The 20,705-nt window shown below is 32.8% G+C and overlaps 1 protein-coding gene across 1 annotated transcript in view; it reads left to right on the top strand.

Annotated features, from left to right (window-relative positions):
* POF1B (POF1B actin binding protein) overlaps positions 1-20,705 on the top strand; it is a 69,759-nt gene that overhangs the window by 35,758 nt on the left and 13,296 nt on the right. The window contains exons 6-8 of the mRNA XM_081276419.1: positions 11,349-11,479; positions 17,531-17,558; positions 19,256-19,330. Coding sequence (XP_081132545.1) covers positions 11,349-11,479; positions 17,531-17,558; positions 19,256-19,330 — 234 coding nt within the window. The remainder of the gene's footprint in view (positions 1-11,348; positions 11,480-17,530; positions 17,559-19,255; positions 19,331-20,705) is intronic.

Genomic DNA, 20,705 nt, shown 5'->3' with positions numbered 1-20,705 from the left:
TCATATTTATTGCTTTCATTCTTATTTTGAAATTGAGAGTAATTTGTGCAAACTTCGATACCCTGCTATCCATATCAAAAATTTAATTTGTATCTATTTGGGCACCATATTTTTCTCCTGTTACCTCCTGCAACTTCCTGCTATGATGCACCTTTGTTCCATGGCATTATCCCCTTTGTTTTATACAATTATTACTTTTTACTATTTTTAGAACTTATATTTTATTAACACAGTAAGCTTAAAATTTCAAATAGACATCAACAACATAAAATAGAAATTCCCTGTCCCAGCCCATTTCACCAACCAGATCAGAAATACAGAGGCCAACCATTTTCAACTCTTAGCTTTGTTTTCTGGAATCTACCACCTACCTCCACTAGATAAATAGTATGCATATATTTATGCTAATATTTCTTGATTTATCAAATGTTCTATATTTTCTGTTGATAATTCTGGTACATAAAGATTTTGTTAATCCTTCAACACCTGCTTTCCTCCCTTACACCATCCCAACACAGTTAAATATCCATATTTCTTTTTGCTTGCTAAATTAGTGTTCAGTATTTATGTCATTATTGCAATACAAATAGTATTTACTACTAAATTTATGTGTGTGTTGTTTTGCTTCTTTTATTAGTATAACTATATTTTTTCTATTGATATTAATTACTAATACTTTTCTCAATATAATTTTATTTTATTTTATTTTTTAAAGAGAGAGAGAGAGAATTTTTAATATTTATTTTTTAGTTTTCAGTGGACACAACATCTTTGTTTGTATGTGGTGCTGAGGATCGAACCTGCTACCGCTTGAGCCACATCCCCAGCCCATCAATATAATTTTATACTCAGTCAAATATTCTGATTTTTTTGATCAACCATCTCTCATCAACCTTTTACTTTCCTTAAGACTCAGTAATACACATACACCATCCTTCTTGCCTCAATAACAACTATCTATTGACTTTATGGTCACTCTCGTCATCCTTCAAAAGTTTCATCAAGTGGCTTACAATCTTTTATCCACTTTCCACTGACCCTGTCCTGGAATCATCTATGAGAATTATACCATCCATATCAGTAATCTTTCCCACACTCTGTCCTCATAGTTCTTCATATCCTTTAATTTCTTCATTTCTTTGTATTCAATCCACATAGACTTTGGTCATTCCTTGAACTTACATTGTCACTTAAAACTATTTAACCTGGAATACTGAATGTCTCTGTCTCTTATCATCACTTTATTACCTCATCTTCTATGCTTTCCTTTCTTCTTAACCTTGCTCTCACTGAGATATCCAGCCCTCAGTTCCAAGCCAAGCTGGACATCATTGTCAACCAATTCAGGAATCCTTTTCCTTGAAGCTGATTAATTTTTTGTTGCATTCTGTTTTATTGTCCTCGCTGTACAGATCTCTTACTTTGGGTAGACTACCATCTACTTTCTCTGTTCTGAGATTTTGACTTTTTTGTGTGATGAAGAAAGTCCCTAAATTAAGCCAATTTTATCTAGGAAAGATTACTTCTGTCATATTGTCCTCTCTCCTTAATTGGCAACTCTTTTTACTAATTCGAACTGACTTGCTACCAGTATTTAATGTCTAATCCTTTTCTGTTCCTCCCTACTTTTACTACAAGTCCTATCACTGTTCTTTCCCTTTAGGTGGCTTTGCCTTCTACTGAAAATGGGAAGTGCAATTCAAGTTTTAATGTGTGCCAGAATCAGTTGGAAGGTCTATTTAGGTAGAGATTGCTGGAGCCTGACAATTTCTAAGTTCCTTGATTATCTTATTTCTACTGGTCCAAGGACCACAATTTGTGTTCACTGTGTGAATTTCAATCACTCACTTCACTGAAAAATTTCTCTATACCTTTAGAAATCTTGTTTCTTTTGATTTAATAATTAAGATTATATTTGTTTTCAATTTCACTCCATTTGCAATCCTATCATTCTATTGACAGGATCTCATCTTTTTTTGTTTTTTACCTCCACAAAATTTACAAAGGAGGAAGGCATGCTCACTGATTCCATGTCCTCACTACCCACACATTTCTTAACACTTTGTGAATATATTCTAGCTTTGCTATGTTTCTGAAATTTCTTTTATTGACCTCCAAGTTTCCAAATTCAGCTTTCCATACCAGTCCTCATCTTTTTCCAGTTCTATTGCATTTGGTACTACTTATCCATTCTAGATATTCTTCCATTATACTTTATTGTTGCTTCCAAGTCCTCTTCTGTTTTAGTCAGCTTTGCATTACTATGATTGAAATATCTGACAAGAACAACATAGAGGAAGTTTATTTTGACTCATGGTTTCAGGAGTTCAGTACACTTTTGGCTTACTCAATAGCTTGGGGCCCCAGGTGAGACAGAACATCATAGGCAGCTGGGCACAGTGGCCCGGGAGGCTGAGACAGGAAGATCACGAGTTCAAAGCCAGCCTCAGCAAAAGTGAGGCACTAAGAAACTCAGTGAGACCCTGTCTCTAAATCAAATACAAAGTAGGGCTGGGGATGTGGCTCAGTGGTCAAGTACCCCTGAGTTCAATCCCCAGGACCCATCCCCCTCAAAAGAAAGGGGGGGAGTCACAGGGGAAAGCAACTCAGAACATGGCAACCAGGAGTCAAAGTGGTGGGGGGAGGCAGCGCTCTGCTCACCAGGGACAAAATACAAACCCCAAAGGCACATCCCCAAGGACCTACTTCTTCCAGCCACACCTTACCTGCCTACAATAACCACCCAGTTAATCCACATCAGTGGATTAATCCACTGATTAGGTTATATCACTCATAATCTAATCATAATCTAATGTTACCTCTGAGAATTCTTGTGTTGCCTCACACATGAGCTTTAGGGGGTACCTCATATCTCATCCATAACATCTTCTCAGGCTCTTCTCTACTCAGTCACAAGAAAAACTTCCCTAAGGACACAATTGTAGCCCCTTTCTTCTTTCTTTTCCATCTCTTTTTTTTTCTTTTTTATTGGTTATTCAAAACATTACAAAGCTCTTGACATATCATATTTCATACATTAGATTCAAGTGGGTTATGAACTCCCATTTTTACCCCGTATACAGATTGCAGAATCACATTGGTTACACATCCACATTTTTACATAATGCCATATTAGTAACTGTTGTATTCTGCTACCTTTCCTATCTTTTCCATCTCTATCTTGACAATATAAAATCTTGACTTCTGCCACAGCTCTACATGGACACCTACTGGAAATTTCTTCCTCAACTGCAATATGTCATTTTAATTGTCTATGTGAATCTCTACTTAACTGTCCCACAGTCACCTGCAACTGACCATGCCAGATTTTTACTGTCTCTTATCTCTATTAATGGTGTCTCCAGTTCTCTAATTATCAGACTTAAAATCTAATATCATTTTAAATTTTCCCTCTATTTTGCCACTCCACACCTATTCAGTTGTCATATTTTACTGATTGTATACATATCTTCATTATCTGGCTGAAAGTTATATCCTTCTTAAAATTATTTTAGTATTTGCTGAAAGTTGTCTCTTAGAATTCTTTAAGCATTTGATTTGTGCCTGTATTTAGACTCATTATTAATCAGTATGTTCCTTACATTAATGCTATTTAGGTGTATATGTAGCTCTTCTGAAAGACTATAAAGGTTATGAAGACTTTGTGGAGGCAATTGCTTATTTGATTGTATTTCTAGTAGTACTTGGGACAGTACTTTAAGACAGTGCTTACTAAGTTCTCAGCAAAATATGTGCTTAATGAAGGAATGACTCATGCCCCTGAGACCCTGTAAACCCTGTATTTGGTTTGTGGGTATAGAGTTTAGCTTCAGTTTAATGAGAAAGCTAAAATATATGAGAGGTTGCATTAAAGGTGCCAACGTATATGTGCAGTAAGTTTCTTCACTAGACTGGCTTATATGAGCTAAGGGTTTCCACCCTTTGAATAAATTATATGTTAAGGAATCATAAGAAAGAGAAATGATAGAGAAGTAGAGAAGAGGAAAAGGTAGCAACAAAGGTATTACCAAGATGTTATGTATTTTAAAAATACATATTAGTTTATTTGATGTATATGCTTATATATTTATGCATTTATACATCCTTTCTCATTTGAAGAAATTTGGAATGGCTTATGAGAATCGATAAGATGCAGTGGAATGGAAAAAGACATAAGTGTCAATTACAGTGTAAATACAATGGAATGATAACACCAGAGGGAAAAGTACACAGAAATTCAGGCCACAGGGTTTTATCATTATTAAAACTGAATCAAAACTTTGGCTCTGAGCTTCCAAGAAACCCTTGAAACAAAAAGAAAAAAATAAAGTTTCCATTGTCCATGAGAATAAAAGCTTTATAAATTATTAATACTTATTTTGTATTATAGTAAAATATCATACATTTAATTGTCTAATTAGCTATAAATGTTATTATTCACTTAGCCATACTCTTTATGAAATGACTATGCAAACCACCAATGTGGGTTTTTTTTTGTAGTTCTGGATAGACAGAATGTCTTTATTTTATTTTTTATTTTTATGTGGTGCTGAGGATTGAACCCAGTGCCTTATCCATGCTAGGCAAGCTCTCTGCCACTGGCCCTGGCCCCACAACCAATGTGATTTTTAATTGGTGTGAATAGAGGAATCACAATATTTTATAATATAATATCAAATTTACATACATACATACACACACACACACACACACACACACCCCAAAAGGAAGTCAGAAAAACCTTGATTAAGCTTTACAAAAGGGCACTTAAGTGAGCTTTATTAAGGCAACTCTTCCAACCAGTGCTTTTGTATCAGTTCTAATTAATATGTATTCCCAATTTCATCCTTGATTACAATTTCCTCACTACTTATCTTGCATCATTAGGCTGTTAAAAGGGCTGTCCCTAATATATATTTTGATTAATGAGATAAATTGATGCAGAATCAGCATTATTATATTTTTGTGATGATAAAGATATTTAATGTATTAATCCAATATATTTTATTAGCACTTACCTTATTCAGGCACTATTCTAGGTGATGAAATTTTAGAAAGATACTAAGACAGTATCTCTACTTCCAAGAAGGTGAGAATGTTTAAATAGAAACAATTTTCTTATATTCTTTTTATCATAATTCTAATAGAAAATTATCCATATGCCTTAAATTAAATAAAATCATTATTTGCATGATTGTTTAACAATTCACAAAGCATTTTACCCCCATATATTTATTTATTTGTTTTGATACTGGGGGGTTGAACCCAGGGCTGCTTTATCATTGAGCTACATTCCCAGCCCTTTTTAAATAGTATTATTATTATTATTTTAAATTTTGAGACAGGATCTCACCAAGTTGCTGAAGTTGGCCTGAAACTTGTGATCCTCTTGTCTCAGCCATCCATGTTGCTGGGATTATAGGTAGACTGCTCCCCACCCCCACTATTTAATTTTATTTGATACCTTCCATAACTTTGTAAAATAGGTACTAAATTACCTACATTTTACAGTTGAAAAACCTAGGCTCACAAATGTTAAGCAATTTACTTAACCCACAACCAGGAAGTATGACTTCAATTTTTCATTTTTCTTCAATTGTAATACTTTGCTGTCTAAGTTCATCCACATATAAATATATGTTGGGTGATTAAGTACTTAACTACCACAAGTAAAAAAGTATTTATTTTAGACTTGTTATTATTGTACAGTAAATTCAGTTCACTGATATTTATTGAAAATCTAATATGTAACAGGCACTGTATAATCCATAATTTCTTTTTTTAACTTTATTTGTTTATTCTTTCTGTTTTTATGTGGTGCTGAGGATCGAACCCAGGGCCTCACATGTGCTAGGCAAGCACTGTACCACTAAGCCACAATCCCAGCCCCAATACATAATTTCTTTATTCAATATGTACACAGATTAAAATAGCAGTAAGAATTTTCAGAACCGAAAATTATTATACTTTTTCTCTAAGATTGCTTCTTATTTGTGGTACAAAATATGTGCAACCAAATGATGTTGCACCTAAAATACATTTAATTTTCTCAGAGATTAGTACCCACTGGATTAAGTTTTATTTGAATCAGTCTGATAGCTATTAAATGTCCAAAATTAAAGCAATATTAATCAAATGGTAACCTTATTTATCTATAAATCATCATATCCTTATGAGCTTTACTGGTTATATAGACATTACTTATATGTTTTTACTTTTGAAAAATATATTTTCATTGTCATGCAGCAATTCACAAGTTATTTCTCAGTGGAATCTAAGCACAACAGATCTCATTATTTAACATGTTCATGAGTTTTAGAATGTTAGGTATTTAATGCCTAATTGCTTTTATATAACATGGTATTTTAATCACTTTATAATTTGCTAATCTGCCCTTCTGAATGGTGACTTAATAGTTACAACTTAAGCCAGTTCCTAGTGGGAATAAATTTAATTAAGCCAATACACTATCATACTGAATTATGATTTGTTCCTTCACTGCAAACCAGCCTGGAGAAACATCCTCACAGGGTGTGTACCATTAAGCTTGAGGGGCACCATGCAAGAAAAGATAGTTCAGGTGAAATTAGCAACACTTGTGTAACTACTATCTACAGGGCTCTAAAATTACTGTGACTGAACTTTATAAATATAGTTGGTCAAAATCATCTTGAAGTATGAAAATTGATACAGTATAGAGACAACCAGAAAAGTTCACCTACTATTTCTGGAATCTCATAGACCACAAATATGACATAAAACCACAAGAGAGAATTAGGACAAGAATTTCCAAGGCAGTAGTGAGATGAGGTCTATGTTTTCTCTTTGAAAAGTATTTACTTTCTTCAGAAATTCTGAAGTAACCATTAATCTGACTATACACCTAAATGTGGTTGTTTTGCCTTAGGTTTCTGGAGTCTTTATTATCAAGAATTTCTCATCTGCAATCAGAGAAAAGGAACAGGACAGCTTGGTATTTGTTATAATCAAATATTGATCTGATTGAAAGTATTTCATTGTCACGTGTTCATGAATCTTTTAATAACTTTTTGAAGAAATACCACATTTTGGATATCTGGAACAAAATATCTGGAGCAGTCTATATTCCTCCCCTGTTTATATGTGAACAGCTAAAATTATTATCAAAGATTAACATTTGAGATAGCTCTCCTTCTTTAGGTAGATGAGTAAATATGGAGTATATATCTTGAGTATCCGATCAACTCAATATTGTAACAAAGAGAAAATCTCCATCTATTACAATTCTTCTGGCCCAAAGAATTCATGTTTCCTTGGGAGATCGCTTATCATGGCTTTCTCAGAGCAATAATAACATGACTTTGAGCCAACACTAAAAGCTATGCCAGGGCTGGTGTTGTAGCTCAGTGGTAAGAGTGCTGGCCTAGGAAGTGTGAGGGTTTGATCCTCAGCACCATATAAAAATAAATAAAATAAAGGTATTATGCCCATATGCTTTAAAAAAAACTAAAAAATAAAAGCTATGCCAAAACACACTCACAAACAATTCCAATAACATTTAGACATTCTAAGAATTTATGATTTAGTAACACAAAAAAATGGCTAACACACTTTGTGATTAGGAAATTTCATTTTATTCTTGAGTACTAGTCTTATTAAACACTTAACACTAGGTGAGAATCTGAATTCCTCTGTTCTCACAACTCCAAAATTTTGAACTCAACTGAGTTTTGGTTTCTACTGAGTTTTACTTGATTATTATTATTAATCATAAATTCTAAAAAATGACAAGAAATATATTCACATAAGAGTTATTTTTTTCTTCTGGTTTCTCTACTGTGACATTTCTTTTAATATAATAATTCATTCTTCAACTTTAATCCTCTTACCTTTTCTCTAGCTGAATAAAATTTATTGCCTGAACTTCAGGCATATTTTGCATAGTTTTCCTCTGAGAAAAGAAAACTCCTTACTGTTTCAAGTCCTAGCCCAACTCACCTCCAAAGTAATACACTTAGGGATAGTGCAATTCCAAAGTAACCAAGAAAACAAATAATCGAGGTCACTTGGGAAAGCAATATAGTGTAGTGGCAACAAAGTATGTAGTGAGAAGCATGACCTTATTTAATCTGTATGTGAAGTGCATGTGCAGTGCCTGGAACACATAGTTAAGAACTGAATAAATATTACTTATATTTATCTTTTCTTGTAATAAAATTGTTTCTGTTTAGAAGCTTCTAATACCTCTATCTAGCTTTGAACATAGATAAAATATTGATCTAAGTAATTTCATGTCTTGGCCTTTGTGATTCTTTGAGTGCTTAAATTCCACCACACAGAAATTACATAAGCAAAATTTTATTAATGGCACTAATGATTCATGTGCAAAAGAATTATGCACCTAAAGTCTACCAATGTGCAGCACAATGACAAGAGAATATTTATACACAAAAGCAAATATTTTAAGAATTATTTGCATCTATGAAATTACTCTTTCCAATGATTCAAATGGAAGATAAACATGATTTTCATAGCATTAGGAGAAATATTATCAGCTGAGAGAACATTATGCCAAATACTAAACATATACAATTAATTGTTTGGAAATTCTAGAAGAGACACTTGGCACTTGAATATTCTTGGCTAAAAAAATGTCCCGTTCTGCTTGGAAAATTTGTCATCTTGGAAGGGACACACATGGGGAGATGAGAGATGAATTGGGGCCAGTTACTGCAAAGAAAATATCCTCAAGATAAATGGGATGACATATGATGCCTAGATCTTCGATCTCTGCCATGATTTGGACGTGTTTTTTATCCCCAAAATTTGTGTGTTGGAAGCTTTAATCCCCAGTGTGGTGATGCTGTGTGAGATATTTCAGAGGCAAAGCTGATGGGAGTTGGTTAAGTTGTTGGGGTATCACCCTCAGAAGGAATTAAGGTAATTCTTGTGGGACCTTGAATTAGTTCTCCCGAAAGAGTTGTTCTGAAAAGAGTAAGTATGACCCCTTCCCCTATTCTGGATTCCTGCTTCATCATGTAATCACTCTGTTACATAATACCAATATTCTGATGCCATTTGCCATGAAGCTGTCACCAAACCTGAACTAATAACTGGTACCATGCTCTTGAATCTACAGAACTGCAAATCTAATAAAGTCTTCTTTCTAAAATACCCAGCCTCAGGTATTTAAGTTACCCAAGAAAACAGTCTAAGATACCCTCTTATCTAGCTAATTTTGATTTTTAAAATCATATTGAGACTATATTTTTAGGCTACTCTCAGTTTGATTAAAATATGCATGATCAATAAGGGGAAATGCATGCATAAAATACAAAATAAACATTTAAGTATTTAAGCTTACTTCAAATAGGGACTTGGCTGGTTTTGACCTTCATTTCCTGAGAGGGGCCTATGATGGAGGATCTGATGGCTCAGAGTTTGAAGTCTAAGGAGAACTGAAGTGTCAGCCTCTAACTCTACAAGTTCAGTTTAGTTGCAGCAACTAAGTAGCTCTTCCATTTTCACTTCAGAAGAAGGTTTGGGAGTCACAATGATATTCTTGAAGAAGTTTTGCCTACACTCTTTTTGATTTTTTTAAACATTCTTACTGGATGCATTAAGAGCAGTCTGTAAAAAAATCCTTTCAGAATCTGGGTCACTTCTAATCAGGCAGATAAATTCTTTCTATTCAACAAGTACTTACTAAGTAGCTATAGAATGTTTAGTCAGTATTGTGCTAAACACTATAGGATATACCAAAAACCATGACTTGTTATTTACTGCTAAGTTTTTTTTTTAATTTATTTTGGGGAAGGGAGAGGGTGCTGAGAGAACAAGACTTTGTATGTGTTTAAAAGTACAAAAACATTGGGCTGGGGTTGTAGTTCAGTGATAGAGCTCTTCCTTTGCATGCATGAGGCCCTGGGTCCTATCCTTAGCACCACATTAAAAAAAAACAAATAAAAATAAAGATATTTTGTCCATCTACAACTAAAAAAAGTATTTTAAAAATGTACAAAAAAATATTCAAGAAAACTGAACCCAAAAGAGCAAAAATTAAATTAGCCTTGTTGATTGGCATAGTCTCAATTTTCAAGGAGCTAATAATCTTGGGATGGGTTTCAAAGGATAGGTAAGATTTGAACACACACAAGAAGGATAGAGCATATTCTAAGCAATCAACAATGCAAGTAAAGATCCAAAGACAGGAATAGCATGATATGATGGGAACAGAGAGGTTGTTGGGAAACAAAAATTGTTACTAAGTTGCTAGGTTCATGTAAGCATTAAAAAGTATTATATTATAGATCGGGAGGCTGAGACAGGAGAATTGCAAGTTCAAAGCCAGCCTCAGCAATGGCAAGGCACTAAGCAACTCAGTGAGACCCTAAATAAAATACAAAATAAATGTCTCTAAATAAAATACAAAATAGGGCTGGGGATATGGCTCAGTTGTTTACTGCCCCTGAGTTCAATCCTTGGTACCAAAAATAAATAAATAAAACAAAACTTGAATAAAATTTTTAAAAATGGGTTATATTAAATATTCAAATATAGATCTATGGACTATTTGTATTTTTATATATCATAGTGCATAGAATTTATGCACTATTTATAAATTCTATGACATTTAAACCTACTGTGTGATGATACTGACTTTACAGGTTTACCCAAAGGATGGCAGTAATGGATATGAAACCAATAAATTATGTCTTATTTAGGACTCTATGCATAATAATTTGTGTCTAGGAGTTCAGTTATCTCTTGGGTCCATGAATTTTCAACACTTGACCAGGAACTACTCTTTTCCATGTCAGATTGACTATATATTCACTCCAAATAATAAAAGGAGAGAGTCTAACAAGAAACACATAAAACACATTGAATAACATAAATTTTCTTAGTCTAACTTTATGATATACTGGTAAACCAAGCTGGATTTCACTGAAAATATGTATGCGTAAATGAAAATAATTATTCTATAGTCAGCATAAGTCAAATATCACATTTTCTTTTCCCACAGGAGGCAGATGAGAAAACCAAGTGGTGATAATAAGGAATTCAGAGGTTATTTATTTATTTTACTGTTTTATTTAAGTCTATATTCAGTATTTGTTATTCAAGTTTCACATTCATTAGATCATGTAGACTTGAGTGCAATGAGATTGAATATGTTATTGCTGTGTTAATTTTTCTTTAAATTTCTTCCCTATGGAAAAAATGATAACTCGGATATAAAGAAAATTTAGGGCTTAATTCATGTGATAACATTAATAGGTCATTTTACTTTTTACATTTTATATCACAATATGTGTGAATTTAGAAAAACATAATTTTTTTATAATTGCTGTTGATGTTTGTTTTAGGTGATAATTCAGGATGATGGCCCTGAAAAACTGGATCCCAAATATTTTGGAGAGTTGCTTGCTGACCTAAGCCGTAAGAATACAGATCTGTATCATTGCTTATTAGAACATTTGCAGAGAATTGGAGGAAGGTAATGTAAACATATTTTTTTGCTTTGAAATTGTAGCTATCAAATATTTTACTACATTATTGTATTTTAATAGACTTTTTAAAAAAGAGCATACCATCTCACTCCAGTAAGATTGGCAGCCACTATGAAGTCAAACAACAACAAGTGCTGGCGAGGATGTGGAGAAAAGGGTACACTTGTACATTGCTGGTGGGACTGCAAATTGGTGCGGCCAATTTGGAAAGCAGTTTGGAGATTCCTGGGAAAGATGGGAATGGAACCACCATTTGACCCTGCTATTGCCCTTCTCGGACTATTCCCTGAAGACCTTAAAAGAGCATGCTACAGGGATACTGCCACATTGATGTTCATAGCAGCACAATTCACAATAGCTAGACTGTGGAACCAACCCAGATGCCCTTCAATAGATGAATGGATTAAAAAAATGTGGCATCTATACACAATGGAGTACTATGCAGCAATAAAAAATGACAAAATCATAGAATTTGCAGGGAAATGGATGGCACTAGAGCAGATTATGCTTAGTGAAGCTAGCCAATCCCTAAAAAACAAATACCAAATGTCTTCTTTTGTAGTATATTTTGACAGCAAAAGCAAATTCTTGGGGAAAAAATTAAAAAATATAAATGATATGTTGAAAAAAAAGATAAAAAGTGCTGGAGAAAAGGGAACATTTATATACTGGGTAGTGGGAATGCAAATTAGTACAACTAAGGTGGAAAATACCATGGAAATTCTTTCAGAATTTGAAAACATAATTGACATATGATCCAACAATCCCACTCACAGGTATATGTCCAAAGAAAATGAATTTGGTATGTTGAAGAAACATCTGCATTCCCATGTTCATTGTAGCACTACTCAAAATAGTCAAGAAATAGAAGCAACATAGGTCTCTATCAACTGATGAATAGTTAAAAAATTGTGGTACATGAACACAATGGAATATTATTTAGCTATATAAAAGAACTAAATACTATCATTTTTGATGATATGGATAGAATTGGAGATCATTAAGTTAAATAAGCTAGGAATGGAAACACAAGTACTGTATGGTCTCACTCATATGTAGAAACTAAATATGTTGATCTCATAATGTTATGGGCCAGGCTATATGGACAATGACCAAATAGACTCAATTTTACCCTGAGACTCCATTTCATATAAGAAATACTTCTCACAATAGAAGTGGAAATTATAATAGGGGTTACCAGAGGTTGAGGACAGTAGTGATGTGGGATGGGGAAAGGTTGATCATTTGGTACTAAGTAAGAGATGAATAGAAATAAGAAGTTCTGCTGTGCTGTTTCACAGAAGGGTGACTATTAGATAATGATAATGTAGTGTACTTTTCAAAAAACTAGAAAAAATTATTTTTTTTTGTTCACCATAAAGAAATGGTAAATGTTTGATAAGATAGGTAAGTTTTGGGCTGGGGTGGTGGCTCATTGGTAGAGTGCTTTCATAGCATGTGTGAGGCACTAGGTTCAATTCTCAGCATCACATAAAATAAGGATCCATTGACAACTAAAAAGAAGAAAAGGTGCATAAGTTTAACCTGATTTAAATGTTAGGAAATGTATACATGTATTGAAACATTATGTGGAACCCCATAAATATTTATAATTTTAAATGTTAACATAAAATGAATGTTATTCTATGACTTGTTTTAAGATATTACATGTATGAAACAAGATATAGTCCCACTGCCAACACACCACTGTTTATCTTCTATGATGTGTGCTGAATAAATGGAGGCCAGTGCTCAATGTATATTTAATACATTATATAGTACATATAAATGGTATACATTATACTAATTTTCTACATTTTATCTATATTACATATGAATGTGAATTATAAATACCTATTTATAAATATATATAAAGTATTATACATCATGATATGTAATTACATATATTTAAAACATGTATTAATAGTTTATCAACTATTCATGTATAAATGAGAGCATATTGTCATAATATGAATTCTATAGATTGTACCTCCAAAGTTGCCTATTATTTTTTAATCACAGCATGTATATGACCGAATGTCAGGCAAAATCTATAAAAGCTCCTTAAATTCAGAATAATCCAGAAGATAAGAAAAAAGCAATAGCTTTTTTTTTCAATTCAGACTTTTTATTACCTAGATCCTTTTACTTCTTAGACATGATTTTTACAATATATAATCGTACACATTATATGAAATTAACACATATGACACCATATATGCCATTTTGTATACATTCTTACTAACAAATACATATGAATATTTATTTGTACATGCCAAAAATATTTTTCTTCCTGCTATATAGTCTCTTTTAATCTTTTTTTTTTTTTTTAGAGAGAGTGAGAGAGGAGAGAGAGAATTTTTTTTTAATATTTATTTTTTAGTTCTCGGCGGACACAACATCCTTGTTGGTATGTGGTGCTGAGGATCGAACCCAGGCCGCACGCATGCAAGGCGAGCGCGCCACCGCTTGAGCCACATCCCCAGCCCCCTCTTTTAATCTTTTTTTCCATATATTTTCTATTTTTTGCCTCCCTTCTTCCTAATCTATCATGAATAGTGACTATAACCTTACCATTATCTTCATCTTTTCCTTCTTATTTAGGTGGCCTTCCTACTTAGAAAAATTGTAACTCTGGATCCATTTTACTCTGCCTTATATGTTGTCTCGTTTACCACTCCCTTCATCAGCCCACACCCAACATTCACTATCCCTAAAATTCAGAGAGCCTGATGAGAACAGTTTTATTTACCTCATTGTCCTTGTTGTTTAGCATAGTAATTGGTTTAATGTTGTTTTAGTCAGCATTTTCACTGTTGTTGCCAAAAGAACTGACAAGTACAATTTTAGAGGAGGAAAATTTTATTTGGGACTCCTAGTTTCAGAGATCTCAGTTCATAGACAATTGACTCCTTTGCTCCATTTTAAGCAGAACATCATGGAGGAAAGTTGGGGAGGAGGGAAAGTAGTTCAGGACAAAGCCATCAGGAAACAGAGAGCATCACTCATCCAGGACAAAGTATACACCTACCTCCTCCATCTATTCCCCACCTGCCTACAATTCTTGTGTTGACTTATTCATAACCTTTTAGGAATACCTAATATCTAAACCTTAACTTGTGGTGCTCAGTAAATGATTTATTTAATAGATGAATGCATTCTTTACTGTCATACCATACAGTTGATCACTCTTAGTGAAAAAAAAAACAGCTATTTGTTTGAACTGGTTCCATTATAAATGAATTATTTCATCTTTAGCTACTTCTTCATTTTATCGTGATTAATACCTTCTCCCATTGCCTGAACAATTATCCCTTTATCCTATTATGCAAACAACTATTTCATAAATTCATCACTTCACACAAGTTCACTACCTTAAAAATCTTCCCCAAGTTTCTATAATCAATCATTTTATTGAGTGTCCATTATGTCTGGGGCATTGTACAAAGTGCTTTATTTATATTATTGAACCCAATAAAATTTCAGATGAGAACCCAAAGACAGTAAGTTTTTAACCAAGGTCATGCAGCTACTAAGGGCCTGAGATGGATTCAATAATTTTTGAGTAATCTTTCACCTATAAATTATGACTTAGCTTTTCTGATAACCCTTCCTTAGATCCTAATTTGGATCTAGGTGATCCTCTTGGAAAGAGAAGTAAATTGAATACAGGAGGAGGGACACAAGGAGAAGGTGGAAACAAAGAGAAGATTAGGGAGACAGAAATGTCATTATGAATTATATCTCCTTCTGCACTGAGGGATAGTAGCTGGAATTACACTGGGTTGAAAAAGAAACAAAGCAGCACTCACTATATGCTATCTTACCTTCTGGAAAGAAGGAATTTAATGAAAAAGAAACAAAAGTTGGGAGGAACAAAAGATTGAAGGAGGAGGAGGAATGAAGACAAAGAAACTGATAACCTCTGACAAGCAGAAACTCTTGGGTACCAAAATTTTACAAGACCTTATTTATCTTGGAGTGTTTACTAATTATGAAATAATCTAACTCCCCTTACTTAATTACTTTTTGTACTTATAAATAGTATGAGACAATAAAGTTGGAATATAGTTAACTAGAATAAAACTTAATTGAATAAACTGAGACATAGAGATTAGACAAATTACTGGATATTAAATATCTGGTATGTAATAAAAACTGAAATATGAACCTAGGATATGAACTGTGGATCTAGAATTAGGGTACTTAAGCTGAGAGTGGTGGCATGTACCTGTATCCTAGTGACACAGGAGGCCAAGGCAGGAGGATCACAATTTGAATGCCAGCCTCACCAATTTAGCAAGGACCTAAGGAACTAAGCAAGACTCTGTCTTTAAAATAAAAACATCTAAAAAAAGAGTTGCAATGAGAAATTATACCCCATTATATATGATGTTTTAAAGTGCATTCCACTATCATGTATAACTAATTAACCCAAATTTAACTCACCTTCTCCTTGTGTCCCTCCTCCTTCTGTTTCCAGTTTTTTTTCTCTTTCCAAAATAGAGTTCAGCAATGAATGGTCTGCAAGTTCAGAATTAAGGAAGGTTGTCTCAAGGACGCTTTCTAATTACTTTCTAAATTTCCAATATTAAATACTATGTATTGATCCTTGTTTTGTTCATTGGTTTTGTTTTCTTATTTATAGAAGTGAGTGACTAGGACCATGAATACTAAATTGTCATTGGAATAGGAAGAAAGAATTATTATTTTTAAATTCATATTATCATAATTCCCATTAACATTAATTCAAGACTCCTGAAACTGAATTGTGATTCATGATTTTGACTTGCTTTAGCTTCAAATATATACATGCAGTTAGTATAATGAAACAACTCAAAAATAGATATTTTTTTTTGGCTACGTCCTCCCCACAATTTCTATTTTGGACAACACAGGAAATACCATATACATACGTGCAGATAATTGCACATATATTGTCATACCTTGGGAAATGGAACCTTTAGGTCTTTTTCTCTGTACTAGCTTGTATATTTTTGTAAATGTATGTAAGAGATTTTACAGAGCGAGCAACCTACTTATCTCTGTAAGCAGTATGTTACAAATGAGCAATTACTTAAAAGGTAAATACAGGTATTAATATAATAAAATTGTATTTAATAAATTCTGTCTTCATGTCAGAACATATATACTGTTTTTTGTTGTTGTCATTGCTGTTCCTTTATTTGAGAAGTATATTCACCATATGTATGTTTGCCAAATTCTTCCATCAAGTGCAGAGGTAGCAAGTACATAAAAATAAAAGTCTATCTGTTGCCTCTGACAACACTAGAACTATATCATTTCCAGTTTTCACCATTCCCGAAGGAGCTAGTACCAGTCTAGTATAACTACTAACAATTCTCCTGAAGCATTTGCCTAGTTAACTGTGCCCTACTAAGGGTTTTTCAAATCCACTGGCCAAAGTCTCATTTTGATGCTAGAAATTCTATCATCCCACCAAAATTTTGATCACTTTGTTGAAGGTTTTAAAGATTCAAATACTTTCAAGCTCATTACTGTTGTATAAAATATATATAAAATGAATGAGTTAGTATTGTCTTTCAAAATTTAATTTTGATAAAAAGGATATGAGGAACTTAAACACTGCAGAGAGAAGCTTGTATCATCACTGATCAGGAGCAATAAAAGAAGAGGGAGGTGGAGGTAGAGAGAAAAAACCTATTATGGTTATTTTATTCACTGAGATAGTATTTATTGGCAAGCACTGAAGACTTCTACATTTAGTGTCAAATGGACTAGTGTTAACGGATAGAGTACTAACCAATTCTGTAAATTTTATTTATTTTTTTTGTATTCTGATGTTGATGCTTTTAATAGATTAGCTAATTGAAGGGAAATTATTAGTCAAACTAAAAATGCCATTTTAGACAGTTTCAAATTTTTCATTTGGGTTATAAATTGAATCAGTACTATTACAATATATTAAAAATAAACTAATGAAATAGTAGCATTTATGTATTATCTATCAGTGAATGCATTTTCTAAAGATTCTCTTTGGTATATTATTTTTGCAGCAAACAGGACTTCGAGTCAACAGATAAAGTAAGTACAAAAATAGATAAAAAGAAAACATCGTAGATAACAAAGTAGGCTTCAATATTTGCACTAATATTCTTTTAGTTTAGAACTTTAATTAGACTGAAAACACAAGTGTTGAAAGAAATAATTATTTTTCCTTTCAAATGATGTAGCCATTTATACCTTTGTAATGGCTATAAAAATAGTCATAATTCACAAAAAAGTTCTGTCAGCGGTCACGTTAGGGTTTTTCTTTGCTTATCAGAACATTTAAAATTACATTGACCCTATACTGTCTCCTTTAGAAAAGTGAAATCTACAAAATTAAATAAATAGCAAATTTAATTTCAATATATTTGGAAACCTTGTATGGGCCAGCAACTCAAAGTAAAAATTATTTGAGTATTAATTCTATTACATATGCAATTTTGTTAATAATTTCTTGTAATGGAATAAATAATCAAATAAGAGAAAGAACTGATTTCAGTGCAATAAAAAGCCCAATCACTTCTTTTGTGTTATTTTTTTTTATTTTCAATGCATTGGCATATTGAATTCATTACAATAATTCAGTAAATCCTAAATTGCCTTTAAAAAGGCACTTCAACTTCTCACTTAAAATTAGTTGAAGCTTCCCACTGTTGCTGTGGTAACACCTTAATCTCTCAAAAGTCACTGTAGCTCTGTGTAACTTCTCAATAAACCCTGAAATACCTTTAGTTTTATTTTCCAAAGTTTCATCATTTAAAAATTCAGCTTTGAGTCTAGGATTGTGAAAAAGTGGTGGAGCACTTACCTCGCAAGTATGAGGCACTGGGTTTGATCCTCAGCACCACATAAAAATAAATAAATGAAATAAAAGTATTGTGTCCATCTACAACTACAAAAATATTTTTAAAAAATTCAGCTTCTAAAATGTTATATCACCCTACAAAACTTATAGTTGTAGAAAGCTATACTAAATAACATGTTTAATGGAATTTAACAGACCATTTTTGTTTTTAAAGTTATTTATTTATTCTAATGTGTTATACATGATGGCAGAATGCAATTCATTTCATAATACATATATAGAGCACAATTCTTCAAGTCACTGTACACCAAGTATTTTCACACCATTCATGTCTTCATACATGTACTTAGACCATTTTGTTTTTAATTTTTTTTCTCAGTTGTGAGAATTGAACCCAGGGCCTTGTTTTCCCTATGCAAGCACTCTACCATTGAGCTCCATCCCCATCCTTAAATTACTTTTTAAAATAGAAATTGAATGTTTTATTGGTTGACCAAAGCTTTTTGGTAAAAATGCCTAGAAATCAGGGTTCTTTCCATGCCTAAGTTATATAATTGATTTTTTTTAAAAAAGAGAGAGTGATAGAGGGAGAGAGGAGAGAGAGAGAATTTTTTAAATATTTATTTATTTTAGTCCTCGGCAGACACAACATCGTTGTTTGTATGTGGTGCTGAGGACGCCACGCACGCCACACGCACGCCAGGCGAGCACGCTACCGCTTGAGCCACATCCCCAGCCCTATAATTGATTTTTTAAAGTAAGAATTGATAAGAACAAAAATACAGTTTATGGAAACTATTTATCAAAAAGTGAATTTACTTTTTAATGTCCCTAAAAATGTACCTTACTACACAAAGGTCTGTGTACTACTGACCCTAAGATTAAAAAAACTACTGTGGTCAATGTATAAATTTCTCTTTTCTTACAGTCAGAAGACATTGAATCATTGATTCCTAAAGGATTGTCAGAGTTTACAAAACAGCAAATTCGCTATATTCTGCAGGTGAGATGTGTTCAGGGTGGGAGTTGGAGATAGGCACTAATAAACTACACCTTAGGATGCCTCCCTTAATTAAGAAAAGAAAATCCCAAATAAAACCATATTCCACAGGAGTTGATTATTTTTTAGATATGGGTATAAAAAAGAAAAAGCATAAAAGATAAAAGTATTTAATTAGGGTTACATGATAGTTCAGTCAGACCATCAGAAACTATTATTGAATGATTAACATTTAGGTAATCATTCCAGAAATAATATTTTCTGCTACAGAATGCCTTTAATCACTCTTTAGTGTTTTAGTACAAATGTGACTTACACTGTGTATTTGCCTTCCTTTTCTCAATTCCATCGTCTTCCCAACCACAGATACTGAGAGGCTGAAAGGCCAGTGCCTTGCTTTTCTTGAGTTGTGGAATACTAGAGAAACCGATCAATAAATTCCCCTATAATTAAATGAGGGACCAGAGATCAAGATATGTGCTAAGAAAACTTTGCTTCCTTTATGTTTCTTTCTTTTTCACATTTATAAAATTATTGTCTGAAATAGTCCCTCTATACATCAAAAATTTATTGTTATAATTTTTTGTTTCAACTACCAAACATAATTTAGAAAACTGAACAAATGGAAAGCATGTTCTATTTATATTTATTTTACTTTTCAAGGTTTTTTCCCCCTATATTAACGGTCAAAATCCCTTTTTTATTATTTTCTTCTCTTTACAAAAATTCCTTTAGCTTTTTTTTTTCAGGGTAGGTTGCCTACTGACAAATTATTTTCATTTTTTTTCATTTGAAAATTCTGTGATTTTTCTATTCATCTCTAAAGTGAAATAATTTCATTGGATACAGAATTTGCAGCTGACAGTTCTGTAATTTTAGCATTTACAAATATAGTGTGCCAATTCCTACTGGCCTCCATGGTTTCTGATGAAAAGTCTACTGTTATTTTAATTAATTTTCCTAATAGTTAAGGCTTTTTTGTGCAGCTTTTAAACTATTTGTCTTAAGTTTTAAGAAGTTTGATTGGTGTTGGCAGGGATTTCTTTGGTTTTATTCTGTTTGGGATTTGTTTAGGTTCTGGAATATATATATATAAATTGGTTTTACTAATTTAGGGGAAATTAGGTATTATTTGAAGATTTGTTCAGCTCTATGCTTTTTCTTCTTTCATTGCGGACACTAGTAACATGAATAGTAGATATGTATTATACTCCCCCAGTTTCTTAGGCTCTATTCAGTTACTGTTCTATTTTCTCTCTGCTACTCAGTTTATGTAGTTTCTTTTATCTTTTAATTTACCCATTATTTTCTCTGTCCTCCACATTCTACTTCTTATTCCATCCATTGAGGGCTTTTTTTTGTTTTTGCTTGTTTTCAT

This window comes from Spermophilus citellus (genome assembly GCF_964194105.1).
Source record: "Spermophilus citellus genome assembly, chromosome: X".
NCBI lineage: Eukaryota > Metazoa > Chordata > Mammalia > Rodentia > Sciuridae > Spermophilus > Spermophilus citellus.
The sequence above is the reverse complement of the archived record's forward strand: the minus strand, read 5'-3'. Positions and strand labels throughout refer to the sequence as shown.